The sequence below is a fragment of the Pongo pygmaeus genome, chromosome 11 (genome assembly GCF_028885625.2).
Source record: "Pongo pygmaeus isolate AG05252 chromosome 11, NHGRI_mPonPyg2-v2.0_pri, whole genome shotgun sequence".
In the NCBI taxonomy this organism is placed as follows: Eukaryota; Metazoa; Chordata; class Mammalia; order Primates; family Hominidae; genus Pongo; species Pongo pygmaeus.
In genome coordinates this window covers 40,085,627-40,103,626 of record NC_072384.2, presented here as the reverse complement: position 1 = coordinate 40,103,626, position 18,000 = coordinate 40,085,627, and the positions used below count along the sequence as shown (strand labels likewise).

General features: G+C 33.0%; 1 protein-coding gene across 1 annotated transcript in view; it reads left to right on the top strand.

Annotated features, from left to right (window-relative positions):
* Positions 1 to 18,000, top strand: part of LRP1B (LDL receptor related protein 1B) — a 1,896,287-nt gene that overhangs the window by 1,408,459 nt on the left and 469,828 nt on the right. Inside the window, exons 36-37 of the mRNA XM_054478394.2 lie at positions 4,736 to 4,870; positions 5,450 to 5,579. Of these exons, the coding sequence (XP_054334369.1) occupies positions 4,736 to 4,870; positions 5,450 to 5,579 (265 nt within the window). The remainder of the gene's footprint in view (positions 1 to 4,735; positions 4,871 to 5,449; positions 5,580 to 18,000) is intronic.

Below are 18,000 nucleotides of genomic sequence, written 5' to 3'. Positions count from 1 at the left end.
AAAAAAAAGTACATCTTTGATCCAATTCAACACATTTATCACTAGCTTGAATCAAGATGAAGAAAACCTACATATCAAATTTGTGGATATCACAAAAAAGTTTCATTGTATAACATATGATTTTTTTAAATGTCAACAGGAAGGATCCATGATCCCATTTAACAGGCTGACATTTAATAGGATAAATGTAAAGTCCTGTAGTTTAAAAAGAAATGTGGCATAAAAGCCAGGAGTAGCATGTTCTGGGAAAAATCATATGCTTTATCATTTTTAGAATCAAACAGAGCTAATTAAAGTGAACAAAATTTACAGGGGAAAAGGAAGATCTTCATAACAGCTAAAATTGGACCATACATTGAGATATTGTATTCCCTTTATGTGCAAGCGAAAAATAAAAGCATTAGAAGATTATAGCCAGAAGAGATCCTAAAGCTTATCTAAATTCTGCCTTCTGTTATTTAAATACATAGATGTACTTTTTACATGCATATATTTATATTTTTATTCATATATATGAGGAAAATGGGGCCTGAAGAAGAAGCAACTTTGTGAAATGTTCATGATAAATGCAGAACAGTGGTAAGAACCCAGCCCTAGACTCCTTGTTTTCTACCTTGTTATTATATCTTCCTAGTGTGCTGGTGATTATTTTAGGACAGAGCATCATGGTAAGCTTATATATTATATTTTACCTGGCATATTTTTATATATTTATGCTGTTTTCTGAAATAGAATGTACATTTAGGCCAGAAAACATAACTCTGAATTATCTAGGATCTAAAAGCCCATAATAACGTAGAGTGTTTTCACAAAAGGTGGTCAACAGGTGTTTGTTAATTAGTCATAAGAATACAGACAAGGGTGAAATATCTTTAAAACACTTTTATTTCCCTTTTCTTATAATCAGACAGAACCCTGCATGATTTAGTCTCTAAATACCCAGGGAAAACTTTTCTCTCAACTAAAAAGTGTAATATTTCTCATTGTCAAAAGGTCTTTCCCTTGTTTTACAGATAAATATCATTATAGCAATATATGGTTTTCCCTTTAATTCTGACTTTAATTATAATTATAATGCACAATAGCTGGCTGCTGATTTCCTTATATGGTAATTCTTGAAAATGTCTTCAAAGACTCATATTTGTCTTATTATATCTGTAGAGACGTAATTATAATTGTTATTATCTTAAATTACAAATTCTATTTTCCAATCCTGTAATTATATTACACATTACCAAATTACCATATTTCTTAAGATGGTTTATTTTTAATTTTACTCTAGAATGTAAACTACATGATTATAGAGATAGTGTCTGTTATGATCACCACCATATTTTATGCCTACAATAATTCTTGGCACAAACTAAGAATTCTATAAGTATCTATTGAATGGAGGTAATTAAAGTTAAGAAATATATTTGGAAATAAGTATCAGGACACAGTTCTGAAAGTCTTCTCTTTCTATCTTTGCATCTATCTCCATTTTGTATCTTTACAATTTGCTGTAAAATATTATCCTCTTTCAACTTGATTCTTTTCCTAATTAAAACATTCTTTACCTACTTTGTGTTTAGTTTGCAGATATTCCGAGATATTAGAAAACATGTTTTCCTACCTTAGCAAACATTTGGTCTAGTGTGTGTTTGTGTGGGTGTATAACATATATGTGAAAAAATTGATAAGGAAAAGGGATTTGGGTATCAATGTGTGATTTAATTCTTCTATACTCTTGGTTCTCCTTAATGCATCATCACATGATTAATTTACTCACCAATTTCCCAAATGTACCGAATAGAAAGGATACAAGAAAATGTGTTAGTTCCTCAATGCTGTGATCTCATAGTCTTGACCATTTAGAGATAGCCTCAGTATTACAAGCTGTCTAGAGTACATGTGACTATATTGAGAAAAATTGGGTCAGATGCAGTCCTTATCCATGAAATATTTAATGGTCTAGTTCTAGGAAGAAATGCAAAAATGCAATTTCAGTTCAATATGACAAAGGTACATTCAAGACGTTGTGGTGTATATGGGAAGCAATGATTTATGATTATATATTGACTAAAATTTTGCAGCACTGACAAAGGTATTAGAAAGTAATATGAAATGAAGTGTTACCTTTTTTTTATTGTAAAGATTGTCCTGATTTTCTTCTTTGAATTCTTGCAAAAATACTTCCTTGTATGGCTTACATGCTGCTCATCTTACACAATTTCTGGTTGTTAGCCATTTCTTCATGTGTATACCTTCTGTTCCTTAATGAGCTAATAAGCATTTTTATGGCAAGAGATGTGTTTTCTTTGTATCTGCCTCCCAACCAGTCTTTATTCAGCATATCACATTACCTCATTACTCACTAAGTACTTACTTTGAGCTTATTATGTGCCAGAAAGTATTCCAGATAAGCAGGGATAAAACAGCAAATGAAATGAAGTCCCAGCCCTCAAAGAAATTACATTCTGTGAGACAAAAGAGACACTCAACAAACAAACCAACAAATATATAATGTGTTTGATAATGATAAGTGCTATGGAGGAAAATGCGTTTTGGTGAGAGAGAATAGAGGATGGTAAAAGAATGATTTTTATAGAATAGGCAGGAAAGTTTCAATAAGAAGGGGATATTTGAGCTAAGACAGCTGAGTTATCTTGGGGAAAAACATTCAAGACAAAAAGAAAAAAATTATGTGAAGACTCTTTTACTGAAGAATATTTTCTTTTAGGAACAGGAAGATATATTACTAGAGATGGGTAAGTGAGGAGAAGAGTGGAAGGAAATTAGGTGAGGGAGGGTCGGAGGTAGTTGGTAGATCATGAAACTCATGAGAAGGAACTTTAATTTTACATTGGATGAGATGGGAAGTGACTAGAGAGTTTGGTGCGAGAGAGCGGGGAGAAATTCTTATTTACATTTTTTTTTCCTGTTGGAATTTCTCCATTCTAACTTATTTATATTTTAAAAGTATATCTGTAGCTATACTTTTCTAAGTGGCAAAGCAAGACTCATGTGGAAGGGGAAGTACAGGAGCAAAAGTGGTAGCTAGGCAACCAATTAGAAGGCTGTTGCAAGACTTCAGGCGATAGTGGTTATTGGTTTAGTTACGACGTAAGTGGTAGACGTTGTGAGGTGGTTGGATAATGGATGTTTTTTGAAAGAAGAAAAAAGTGAACAAAAAATACTTGGTAATGGATTAAATATGAGAGTGTCTGGTGATTGATTGGAAGCAGTGCATGTGCAAGCATAATCAGGACAATCCCTATGCTTTTAGTCTAAGAAACAGAGGATGGAGGTGCCAACTATCACACCACCATGGAAAGGGGAGTTGTCAGGCAGAAGACTTCAACAGAAGCATGTTTCATTCAGAATTTGTCCATTGTACATCAAGATTGCCTTATCTACAAACAAGCAGAGAAACAAAGGAGACAGTTGGACATATGAGTCTAATGTTTAGGGAAGAAAATTAGACTCAACATACAATGCTTAATATTTATGCAAAAATAAGATTTATTTTTGTTGATTGATTCCCTGGTACAATAATGAAAAAATGTTAATTGATGTTTTTACAAAATGAGAAAATCAAACAAATCCTTGCTTTCCAGACATATATTTGGATAGGGTATCTCTGCTGTGCTGCAAACAATTGTGTGTCTGACTTAACCATTGCTGAGAACGGGGACTATTTGGAATCTTTTCTGAACTAGTAAAAGTAAAGACTATTTCATTTGAAACAGAACCTCAAAGCTTGCTGATAAATGGCTTTATTATACTAATTGCATTTTCTTTATTTCCATAGTCTATCAGTGTGCCAGAGGGAAATTTTATTGGTCTTAAAGGATTTGTTCTTCAAATGGCCACGTAGGTCACAACACAAAAACTTACTTAGTTGCTGGCAAATTTATTATTTAATGATTCGTCCCCAGTGTCTTTCTGGTGGCTGTGTTTAAAATCATTGGTCTATAATTACTACCCTTTATGCATATGCATGCACATATATTTCATTTATAGTCTTTAGTCACATTTTTCATTCAAGTATTCAAAAAGTACTCTTATTTAAAGACTCTGTGATCACACAGAACTATTCTTCAAGTATTCTGAAGCCCATATGGACAATGAGAGTTTGAAAAATAATGTAAGGGTCTTGTAGTTGACATTTGAGAAACTCGTACCTTAGAAGGAATAATCGGATTATAAGGCATTTTTAAGACTTTGTACTTTCTGAGTGGCCTTATGCTTAAAACACTCCTGATATAATTGAAATGCTCTTATGTTTCTTTCTGTCCTCTCTCTACTTTGAGGTTTTGTTGAGTTGATTTTCCCTAGTAGTATTCATTTTAATAGGAGATTCAGACATAGGTATAGCTGTGAAGAGAAAAACTGTGGTCCAAAATAACATGGTTTGGAATCAAAGCTGCAAATTCATGCAGGATAAGGATTTATTGAGTTAAAATAAGTAGAGAAATTAATAAAAAACAATAATGCAATAGATTATTTCTATAATATTTCAAAAAATACTTCAAAAATCACTGGACTGAAATACAGGTTCTTTTATGTTCTTTTCATGCTTTTTTTTTTTTTTTACTATTTGTATTAGTAAATTATCCTGAAGAATACTTAAAAATCTAGCATACCCAGGATGATATCCTAAAAGATACTGTTGCAATATGATCCTAACACCGATATTGATACCTTTTACAGTGTGTGTCTATGTATTTTTTTTTCTGTGTCTTATCCATAGAAAATGATACCATCTACTGGACAGACATGGGCTTCAATAAAATTAGCAGAGCTAAAAGAGATCAGACTTGGAAAGAAGATATCATTACCAATGGCTTGGGAAGAGTGGAAGGGATAGCTGTTGACTGGATTGCTGGTATAATCCACGGCTTTTTATCTTTTTGTTTCACACCTATTTTGTTAGGGTCTCAAACTGCTTCATAAAAAATCTTCTCTAACTCATAACAGTGTTTTTATTTGTACTTCTAGCCATAGGGGTAAATAGTCTCTTTTGCTTTTGGCTTCGCTCCTTCTAATGCTTTTGAGCCTTTGGATAAGTGTTTTTATGTAGAAGTAGATTATGTAGTGTTAACTTTGCCCAAATCTCCTGAGAGCTCCAGAAGGCAGGTAAACAAAAGTGTTAGAAGTTCCCTTTTGCCTGAAGTCAGTAGAAAGTTAAAATAGGTCTTTTCTCTTGGTAGGAGAAGTTTCAACTTCTTTTACCATGTAAATATATCATTATATGGTTTAAACCAGAGATATGTGAGATTAGGATTGAAAGTATTTGCATATTAGTTTTTTTACAGCTTTCTGCTTAGGAAACACATTTAAAAAGAATGTAGGAAGTAAATGGTTTCTTGATAGTTATGTGAATGCTCAGAAATTTAATTTTAGTCATGACAAATACATTTTTCTCTCAAAACTGTATTATAAACACCTCTATTATTTCTCCTAGGTAACATATATTGGACAGATCATGGTTTCAACTTAATTGAAGTTGCAAGACTCAATGGTTCTTTCCGTTATGTAATTATTTCCCAAGGCCTGGATCAACCAAGATCTATAGCTGTGCACCCAGAGAAAGGGTAATTTTAAGATTTACATATATCTTCCAAGTTTTAAGTGAGTTTTCTAAGTTCTATTGAAAAAAAAAACTAATTACTTTTAGCTGTAATGTCTGAGACAAAATCAAGAATGTCTTACCTAAGCAGAAAAAAAAGTTTATATTCACTTTGTTCATATAATTTAGTACATATTTGATGAAGTCACATTTATTACAGATTTATTTTATGTGTGTGTAAATTCAAATAAAGGCACCAACATGATTCTAGATTCTCAATTTAAATCTCTTCCTTAGAATTGTTTACATAATTAGGTATTCAATTATTTATTGAATTAGTAAAATAGCCATTTGATAGCCCTCTTTGCTCTCCAATATTTCTAAAATTTCAATATTCATTCATATGTCTATGGTTGTCAAACATGTTCATCCCAAACTTCTGTTTTCTTCTCCTTCCTTTTACTTCTTTTTTTGTTTTGTTTTGAGTTCTAAATAAGTATAACTAACTGTTTTGACATTTTCATTTGGATGTTTCATGAGTACCCAAACTGTACATGTATAAAACTGAAATGAGTTTAATCTGCCGCCAAGTTATGCTTAGTTTTTCTTCTAAATAAATCTATTAGCAATCCAACACTCTCTATCTTTATCTTTACCCTAATTAAATTTGATATTATCTTATATACTGCAATAACATCCCAGTCTGTCTCCTAAACTCACCAAAGCCTAGAGTGATTTTTTTTTAATATATATCTGCTTACTTAAAATCTTTCAAGGAATTTCTATTGCTTTATGTGTAAAGTTCAAAGCCTCTGTTATGATCCTTCTTAATCAGACCCTATACTAATTTTCAGTCTGAAACTCCTGTTACTCTCTTTTTCCTTTCACCATCAATCTCTGTTGGTCTTCTCTTAATTTTTAAAATATTTCTTATTCCATTCCACTTCCAGCCTTTGCCAACCTCTTCCTTTTACCTGCAATGCTCTTCTTCTATTTTTATCTTGTTAAATTTTATTTGACCTTACTTGACTTTGAAAATAGTTTAGATTGTTGTATGGCCCCATAGCATCTAGTATTTTTATTGTATACATTATTTGTACTAATATTTATTGATTTGCCTGGTAGCTATATGTGTTTTTGTTGGTTTTTGAGACAGGCTGTCATTCTGTTGCCTAGGCTGGAGCGCAGTGGTGCAATCACAGTGTTGGACTTGCAGGCATGAGCCACCGTGCCTGGCTGTAATAAATTATTATAGCCTTAAAAGAGAAAATTTGACCAATTGCTTGACTGTGAATCATTATTCTAAGGCAAGAAGGAATATAATTTGAAAGCTATGCAATCCCGTAGATACACTGGAAATGGATGTTTAGTTTGTTTCTAATAAAGAATTTATTTGCTTCATAGTTGCAATAAGTCCATTTATATTGTATAGAACCTCTTGTGTCTGCCCTATTATAGATTCATACAGCTTAATTTAACAAGCCTCTTGCTGCTACATGTCAATCTGTGGATTTCCTTTTCATTTCTTATTCAAATCCATTGTAGACCCTTAAGCTGATATCCCAGAGCTTCTTTTTCTTAAGTACCTCTTATATCTCCACATCCATCTTAGCATATGACTATACCTACTTGTCTCTAGCTTGATTGAGAACATTAGGCAAAAGAATCTTCATATACCCTAGTTTTTATCAATTTATTCAATTAACGTTTATTGAGTGCTAGGCACTGTGAGCTAGGACATGTCAGCATCCCTCCATGTCATCCTCAGCCTTCAATTCAATACATCTTGACAAAATACAAGTACATATGAAAGACACTTGTATACACTGTGAAGTATGCTGGCATGAATAAGCTGTTGCCTCTATTCACAGTGAGTTATCTGTTTAAACTGAAAATTTAAACAAGTACACATTTCAGTTAAAGGAATAGTGTCACTTTGTAAAGACTTATTTTCAGGCACAATAAAAGACTAATTGATCAAACTCAAATTTAAAGCTCATATCCAAATGTCATGTTGAAGTAATGAGTTTCATAAGATCACTATAAAATTATCTTGGGTTTAATGCAAAAATGATACCATATAATTAGAGCAGGTAGTAAAAATAAGGGTGGTAGCAGCAATAATAGTGATTAGTAGAAGCTTTGTGGAGGAGGCTGGAAGGAAAAGGAGGTTTCTGAGATGGGGTAGGTATATATTATATGAAGAAGAAATAGAATAATTAAAGATTTGGTAGTGACAAAGCAAAAGCCATCAGCAAGAGTATAGGTACATGAGGTACACATAGGGAAGAGTAGGTGATGTGGCTGGAAGACAACTTGGGTTCATATAATTGTTGGTAGGGCTTCCTATATATTTTTTAAAAATTGCCAGGGTCATGCCTTCTCCAGTTTACCAAGTGAACTCCAAACCAGTCCTGGACCCTCTCTCCTCAGCCTTCCATTGGCCTCAAACAACATATAGAAGCTAAGATCAGAGTTATGACGTGAGTTTATTGAAGTTGTAACATTGTTTAACATAAAGAATCTTTAAGAATGGTAATTTATCATCCCTGTGGATTAGACAAAAGGGTCCTTTCCCTTCCCTCAAGCCAAGTGATGGAGAGAGCTCAAGACAAATATGTAAGAGGGAAGCTAAAATAAAGAGAAAATAGCAGTAAATGAAAAAAAAAAAAACCATTCTATACATTTTTCACTGCAAATCCCAATGCAAAGGGAGTCAGGTCAAATTTGGAGAGAGGGAAGAGAATGTGCTCTAAAATTAATCTTAACTGTATGATACTGTTCATTTAATGGTAATTGGCTGGGAAGTTATGGGATCTTTCTGAGACAGCCAAGTTTGGAGAGGAAATACTCAGTAAAGCATACATGGAATCAGCAGTTGGATAAATATAAAGTCACTTCTTACTTATTCCAACAGAATTCAGGCTCTGTAATAAACTGTGATAGTGTATGAGGTTACCCAAGAGAGAGTGCCAAAAAAAGAAGTCTAATAACAAAAATGAAGAATGCTTATAGTTAGGGGATAGAATGACTAGGAGAGAGAAAAAAAAAAGAACAACAACAGCAACAAAAACAGCCATTCTGAGTCTTTGGAAATTACTGAACTGTAAAAGTCAAGGGAAGAGAGTTTAAGGAAGAACAATGTGCCAGCAATAAAGAGATCAGGACAGATAAAAAAGCAGAGAACAGAACATGTAACTGGTGATGAGGATGGTATTGCATATTTTTATCAATTTCAGAAGATGAGTAAGGACAGAAGCCAAATATAAAGAGTAGACAAAAGAATAATTAGAAAGTGGAGCTAGCATATACAGAATAAACTGATGCAAACTGGTTGATGAAGGGAAAGAGGAAAAATAGAAGATAAGTTGAGAAGATTGTAGAGTATAAGTTTTCTCTTAGTATGGGGATATTGCACATATTCATAGGCAAAGGGGAAATAAACTGGTTGGAAGAAAGAGGATGGAAATGAGCGTAAAGGGGAGACAAATTCCAGGGAACATAGGAGGAGCTTTGACAAGGAAGAAACAATAGGGCAGAGCAGGAGGAATCACAGACAGAAAGCAGGGAGGCAAGATTTATGTCTTACATTAGGTATCCCAGAAAGAGATTCTAGAATGAGAAGTCAACTCAGAACCTGAAAGCATAGTCAGTCAAAAAGGGGAAGAAAGAGCTCAAGCAAATATTTAGTTTTGAACATAATCTTGGCCTCAGACTGACTCCTGGAGGGACTCTGGAGTCTAAACTTTACCTCACAGTGATGGAACTTGGTATTCAGACTCCCAAGTAGTCAGCCAGTGGATAAGGACCACTCCAGGAAACAGACACTCAAAATTTCTGACTGTCAGCACTTGTGGGAGAAGGGATTAAAGTGGCCCAAGGATAATCCTCCAAAGAAAATTGTCTGTGTGAGCTGTTAGGGACAAAGGTCATTTGAGAGCTCAGAAATGGTAAACAGCATCTGAGGGTGTTTATATGGAGCACAGACGGTGTCCATTACAGTTTGGAATCCCCACTTAGACATTTACTATTTTTACATTTGCCTTTGAGGTATTTCTAAACTTCTTGGTCTCAAATGCCTATATCCTTTTAGTTAATTGGGAAGATTAAATGAGGTGGGTGCTAGTTCTCTTCCCCTTCAGAGATGGAGTGAAAGAAGAGATAGAATGCGGAGATCAAATGTATTTTAGAGGTTAAATTGATGAAATTGAAGAAAGTCACAGCTGCTAGTCTATATTTCTAAGGTTATCAGCTTTAAGTGAATAGGTTAAGTTTTGCTGAAGCTATTGTACTAAATATTTTCCACAATAATGAATCAAATAATTTTCAAGCAACGTGAGACTAGCCAGGATGAATTTCTAGAATCTAAGCAGGAATTTTATATGACATTGAATAATAATGCTTGATAATGCGCGGGTAGTAAAGAAAAGAAAAAGAAAACATGTACCAAAAAGGTGCAAAAAGGTTATAGATCAAAGTTGGCCATTGTAATGGGTTAACTTTGAGTGACCAATCAGGCGGTGAGGCCTGCAAGCTAGCGATGGAATAGTGGGAAGTCAAGAGTAGACCAGGGTAAGAGTAGAGAGATAAGGTCCAGCTGATATGAGTGACCAACACAGCTCTATGAATTAAGAGAGGGTGATTCTAGGTAGGTCCCTGGAGCAATAAAGATGAGGTACTATGAGCTTGGGTGTTCGTATGTCATTAAATTCCATAGAATGTAAGCAGTGGAAGGAGAAGATGAAAAAGCTGCCAGCCAGTGGTAAAGCAATAAATAAATGGTGTGTAATTGTGATAGGTGACAATGCAGTCAAGGAAAAGAGAATATGTGAATTAATGCTGTAAATGTTTAAGTGAGTATAACCTCAGAAAAAGCTTTCCTTCTTCCTTAAAATGACTTCTCTGCTTTTATTCTGGATACAAATGTCTCCTCAGACATTTCACGCAAAAATCATTCTCTTCTATTTTATCAACCTTAACTTGTTCCTTTCAATGAAGCCTTTCCCTTTTGCTTTCAGATAGGCTCAGGTCACTCTCATTAGATAACACATTACTAATGTCATTACTTTCCGCATGTTTTCTTCTCAACTTCTCAGAATCATGATCTATATCCATTGTCTCATCATTGAACTCCTAAAATGGGTTTCAGCTTCTGTTGTTATACAGGAGTTTCTAAATTTATTTGCAGCCACATCTAGAGATGATTATTATTATTTTTGCAAGTTTTATACCATTTGCCTTCTCCAGGACAGTTTTCTCCACGGATAGTCCAACCAAGAACTCCTTTTTTTCTTTAGCCTTCTCTGACCCTGCATTTTCTGGTTTTCTCTGAGGCCCCTCTATATATCTCCTGTGAGCATTATATTTTATTCTCTTTATTCTCATTTAAGGCTTTGTGTTCCATTCTCTCTCTTATTATATTTATCTTTTAAACCCATCTAATTCCATGTTTTTAAAATGTGAATCATGCATATATAGTGAAATATAAAAATATAATAAATACATGCAAAATAGTAATAAAATATCTTCACCCCTTTATTTATATTTCTGATATCCTTTACAGTTATTTATTTGAATGTCTGTCACTGAAACTTAACATGTCCTCCTACCTCTCATCTGTTGCCTTCCTTTCTTAAATATGATATCTCTTTTCCTGTTGTCACAAAAGAGGTTGAAACTTTAGATTTTCCAGTATTTTTTCATCACCTATTTCCATCTGTCAACAAGCCTCATTTCTTTGCTCCAGATGTTTGTCAGATTTTTTTATTTCTCTCCATTGCAACTACCAGCTCAGCACTGACTCAGCAGGAGTATCTCAGTAAATATTTTTGATTTCTTAATTTTGAGCTCTCAAAACGAGAATTGTATGTGAGTCCACAAAACAAGAAATCTTTGACATATGTAGCAATATTTAAATATTATTTACTTCTTCTTAAAAGTGTTTTTAAAATATTAATTATGTCACATGGATAAATTTTTTCCATATTCATAGTTAAGAGTAGATACACTCATTTAAACGTTAAACTTGTTTGTAGGAAATATTTATTACTGCTTGGAAATATTAGAGATATATGTCTCCCTATACTTTTTCCATATGTTTATTGACTTGAATTTAGAGAGAAAATAAAAGACTTAAAAATGAAGATTCTTGTAAAATTATTCAAACATTGATTTCCAGGTAATGTTATATAGACATTTAAGTGTCAAAATTTATATCATAGGAATAAAGTACAGTACTTTAATATTCTGTTTGAAGTTAAAACATGGCAGATGGTATTGCCAAGGGAAAATGTGAACCATAATGGAGTGAATTAGCTGAATTCAAAATAAAAACATGACTTGAAAAGTGGGCATGAATCCTGTTTTTGAACAATAGAGACTTGAGCTCTTTTAAAATGTAGCCAAATACAAAATAGGAATCATGTACGAGTTTAGTTTAGCTTAAAAAATCAGTTTCTTTCACCTATCATTGACTCTTCTTCCTCCTCTTGTTCCTCCTCCTCCTCTTCCTTTTCTTCTTCTTCCTCCTCCTCCTCCCCCTCCTCCTCTTCCGCCTCCCCCTGCTCCTCCTCCTCCTCCTCTGGTATTACTTGCTTTGTGAAAATTGAAATGTAATAATTTTCTCCATGCTGAAAAGTCATTTAATACTAACAACGAAAGATGTACAGGAAGCCCCATTAAGGTGTTAAAAATTTTGGTTAACTTCCCATGGTATATCATCTCTAACTGAAACACATACTGTAATTTTGTTTTATTTCCTTTTAAGCACCAGGATATATGTTTTCTCTCTTAATTTAGCTCTGTATTTCTGTGACTGTAAATAATGTGCCGAAAAGTTTTTCTTTCCATGGCAAAGATTCAAATTAACATGGGATCTTGCTGTTCTATAAGTACATATTTTCAAATGGTCTTTGATTATGTATATACTTTTTCAGTATGCTCAACAATATATAAAAGGTCTTGGTCGACAGTTTAACACCTGTTACGATAACAACAGTGTAGTGTAGTTTAATACCATCTCTTAGAGTATATTTTGCATCTTAAAGCAAGGGAACACATATATAAAAGAAATGGAATAAATTTGATTTACCATAGGAATAATGCTAGTAAGATAGGTTGCAAGTCATGAAACAAATTAAAAACTTCTTTATAATATTTTGATAATTCTAAGTCAGCTCATGAGCTCTAGAAATATAGGCTCTGGGCAGCTAGTTGTTAAATATTTGGTAAATTCATAGTTATAGGAAAATATCAAATATATATTGAATATATAAAGGTGCATAAACATGGACTATTCAAGAAAATTATAAATGTGAACAAGCTAATATTATATATATGTACATGTATATATTAAGTATTTGTTTAAGTGAACGGATGGGCAATGAGGCAGGGTGTAAATACATATATAACATGAAAAATGAACTATAACATGGTATAATATTTTTAATGTGCTATGAAACATTATATATGTGTGTATATGTATATAAATATTTTTTGTGAATAATTTCCGCTTCTCCAGTGTGTGCTATTCATACACATAATAATTGTCCTATATAATTACTCAAAATTGCAATGTAGTGAATCAAGAAAGGCTCAAATGTAAACTTAAGAATAGCAGACCAAGAAAGAAACAAATTGACAAATAAGTTAAATAATTTTGAAGCTTAAACAGAAAGAACAACTCAAATGGCCTATATCTTTATTTTCGCATAAAAGAAAAAAAAATATTTCTGAAGTTGTTTACAGGAAAGACAACTTTTCTCACCACAACACTTCAACATTGTCATTGTTCAAGCCCCTACACTTATGACTTAAAGAGACTAGCAAGTTTTAAGTATTTCTAATCAGCATTTTTCTCAGATACTTATTTACCCATTTGCCTCTGCCATTAACAATGGACTTTATGAGGGTACCTAAATCCAATTTATTTTGTATCATCAGCTCCTAGCACATAATAGATACCTAATGAAATATTTGTTGATGAGTGCATCAGTACAGTGCAAGAATAAGTTTGAGAATCAACCACAAAACCAACAATAATAACAAAAAATTTGAAAAGTGCAGTAGTGTCCAAGGGTAGACTGGTTTTATATTTTCATCCTTTTAGCACAGGGTTCTGCTACCTGTGGTTGAGTGCTTTTTATATTACAGGATTCTTTAATCAATAGCAACATATTTAAGACTTGAAAAATGATTTGGGATAGGGCTGTAATACTTTCTCAGACAAAACTGCACATAAATGAAGAAAAAGAAAATGTGAATAAGGCCTCACAGAAAAAGAGAACGCTCTACATTTCATTTTCATTCAGGAGATTAAAAATGTCCAATCATGTACTCATAAAATATATTCAAACTTTTACAATATTATCTTATTTTACTTATGATCTGAAGATGTAGCCATGGACATGTTGACTTACAGAGTATTTAGTTTGTATGAATTTTGAGTGATTCTAGTGCATCTGCTAAGAAATTGGAAATTACAAGCAGCTTTTGTCAAATTAAAAGCTTATGCTCATGTAAAGGCTAGCTACTATTTTTCATCTGTAGGGTTTTTATTTGGCTTTCTTTTTTGTTTCTCTTACTTTTTTGCATGTAGGATAACCCACTGTTGACCCCCACGCTAGGAGAGGACACAATGACATTCTCGATTCTCTTCTTGACCAAGGCCAGCTGCCGACATAAAAGAATTACCTGATCTTCATTTTAGTGCCAGCATGAACATTTTTTGGTTATCTCAGGTTTTCTTTATCATATGTGACAAAGGATCTAAATCATACTCACTTAGGGAAGCCAGAAAAGTAGGAAGAAATGGCACATTTATTGTAAAAATTGCAACTCAAATTTGAGCTCTAGGGAAACAGTTTAGCAATCAAAGAAGAGAATTTTAAATCCAGAGAAAATGATTAATTCCAACTAGTCTTGCTTTTCACAACTGTTCACATATGTAGAGTATAAGGATAACATTTAATACTGTTTCTCTTAAAAAATAGACTTATTTATTATTTTCTTTCACTCCGTTACCCTTCTCACACAAAAATCAGAGCTTTGTCACTAATGTTAGCTTTCTCAAATTTATTCACGAGCATTTATAATAATTTGAATGTGTATTTTTTCAGCTGGAATATAACTGCTTGTGACAGGAAAAAAAAAAGTTTTTCCTGAAAAGTATACCTGTATCTAGACTAATCCTGATGTCCATCTGTACAGTTGTCAGAAGACAAATACAATTAACTTTCAGGGTCCTTTAAGAGTTTGCTAGGCCTTTGGGCACTCCAGTGCTACCAAATGTGATCTTTTTACCTATTTATCCAAATGTCAATAATCAGTTGGAAATTAACTCACGATATGTGTTCATTGCACTGTTTTCCTGCCCAAAACTGTTAAAGAGTCTAATTAAGACAATAAAGTTATTTGTATTATGACAGTTTCTGATAAAATTTCTATAATTCTGAAAGCCACTTTTAAATGTCCCTTATAAAATTATATGTTTTTAAATTTATAAGTGCAAGCTTATTTAAACAAAGAACATTTTTTAGTTTAACAAATACTACTTTATTATCCAGATAAAATTTAGTTACACAATATACCATTTGATTTGGACAAGTTTAATATTTTCTGGATTTGAGAAAGTATTTTTAGTAGGGCTACATGTACCCATTTGATACTCTAAAATCAATTTTTCTTGGCTATATCATATAGTGAACACGTATTTCACAACTGCAAAATTTGAAGTCAGATAGGTTCAAAATCAATAGTAATTTCGTCAATGTTAATATCAGTAGGGTCTCAAAAACCAGGGACAAATATTTGCATTTCTTCCTATTGCTAAAGACCACATTTAGATACCAAGAATCTATGTTCATTAATGATATCTCAGGTGCATCTATGTAAGTTATTACCTTAAATTACAAATCTCTTTGTGCAGTTTTACGAGCTTGGAGAGGGTTCTTTCTCTACATTTGGTTTATAATCCTCAAAGGTTCTCAAGGTGCAAATTCCATTCATTTCTTTACTTTCAATTTCAGTTTAAGGGGCAAATAAATTATTATTTGCTTGACATAAAATGTTTACTTAATTTTGATAGGTTTAAAACCTTTTACATTTATTCAGTTGATAAATTAGTTAACTCTAAAAGTGATTCCTACACAGTAAGATTTGGCTTCACAAAAATGATACCATATCTAATCACTACTGTTTTCCACAGGAAAAGAATTGTGTAAATTCTGGATTAAAAATAGTTTTACTTAGAATAATTTTATACATAATTTTTTTATATTTATCTCAGCCTCTTCCATGAAAGTATCACAAATTTAAAATGAATAGGGATTACTTGGAAAAAAAGAGAGTGACTTCTTTCTCAATGCTAAGACCTTTTTCATATTTTGTTTTCTGTGTGTGTGTCTGTGTGTTTTTGTTTTTTTGTTTTTTTTTTTTTTTTTTTGAGGCAGAGTCTCACTCTGTTTCCCCTGCTGGAGTGCAATGGTGTGATCTTGGCTCACTGTGGACTCTGCCTCCCGGGTTCCAGTGATTCTCCTGCCTCAGCCTCCCAGGTAGCGGGGACTACAGGCACATACCACCATGCTAGGCTAATTTTTGTATTTTTAGTAGAGAAGGGGTTTCACCGTGTTGGCCAGGCTGGTCTCAAACTCCTGACCTCAAGTGATCCGCCTGCCTTGGCCTCCCAAAGTGTTAGTATTACAGGCATCAGCCACTGTGCCAGGCCTGTTTTGTGGTTTTAAATATGGAGATTTCTTGTTACACATCTTATAGCTAAGGAAAAATAACATTTGATATAATATCATTATATATTTCTGTGTTATCTTTCTATTTGGTGAGACAATGTATTCTAGGGAAGACAATATAGGCCTGGATTAGTAAAGCCTGAGTGTGGTTCTTGGCTTGCCCTCTTATTGGCCATGTGGACTGTGGATCATTTACTTCCTAGTCATAATTACCATAGCTGTGAGAATTAGGGCTAAGTAGGTTAGTTGGTACACAAGTAATTGTGCTTTTTACAATTACTTTTAATAGCAATAAACACATTTATTTGTGTACCAACCTATAAATAGTTTATTTAATCTGTTCACTCAAAATAATATTTTTATTAGTGCATTTGCAAGTAGATTAATATTAAGTAAAATCTTTAATGTGCACATTTCTTATGTGAACTTTGGAATATGTTAAAAATAGATGACAAGAATCAGATTAGACAAGTAAGCACATGTCTGTCCTGGTCTCACAGTTCCTCCTTCACAGTATAACATTACCTGCCATTTTAATACATATTTTTCCTGAAAAAGTTAAGTGTAGCAATACATTTCATTTGCCAGTCAGTTATTTTATATTGAATAACATTTTTCATCCACTGAGAGCATAACTTAAAGTCTTAAAAATCTTGACATTAATAAAAGTGTAGATTTTTAAATGCCTTCTTAATTATATCTTACCAATAAAATATTAGTTGGATTTTATTGGTAAGAAAAACAAAGTTTTTCCTTTCTGATTTATAAAGCTTGTAAATATGAATGAAATTTTCTTCAGGATTAATATAATTGAGATTGTAGCCATAACTCATTTTTGTTTGTCTGTAAAACTCTACAGTGTTTATTTTACACAGCATTTTCAAGAAAAATATCAACTGTTAAAACAAATTAAACAATATACATAAATAATACATATATTTTTATTTAGTGAAGTATCAATTTGTACTTAAATAACTCCAGCGAGTATAAACAAAATATAAGTCTTTAATTTTTCTGTATGCAGTCTCACTGATTCTTACATGACTATTCACATATATTATTCAAATATGCTGATGAGGCTGCAGGAAAAAGGGAATGCTTAAACACTGTTGGTGAGGATGTAAATTAGTTCAGCCACTGTGGAAAGCAGTTTGGAGATTTTACAAGGAACTTAAAGCAGAGCTACCATTCAAATAATCCCATTACTGGGTATATACCCAAAGGAAAATACATCATTATACCAAAAAGACACGTGCACTCATATGTCCATCAACCTGCTTTTCACAATTGCAAAAATGTAGAATAAACCTAGGTGCCCATCAATAGTAGACTGCAAAAAGAGAATGTACATATATACCGTGGAATACTGTGAAGCAATGAAAACAGCCCTTTTGCAGCCCCATGGCTGGAGCTGGAGGCCATAAACCTAAATGAATTGATGCAGGAACAGAAAAGCAAGCACTGAGTGTTCTCACTTATAAGTGGGAGCTAAGCATTGAGCACACATGAACATAAACATGGGAACAAGAGACACTGTGGACTACTTGGGGAAGGGGGGAGCTACCCATTAGGTACTATGTTCACTATTTAGGTGCAATATAACTATTAAGAACTAAAAAAAATTACAATAATTTTTAAAAATTAGGAAATATACACCCAGCTTTTGAAGCAATGCTTCCCATATTTTTAAAACTTTATTCACTG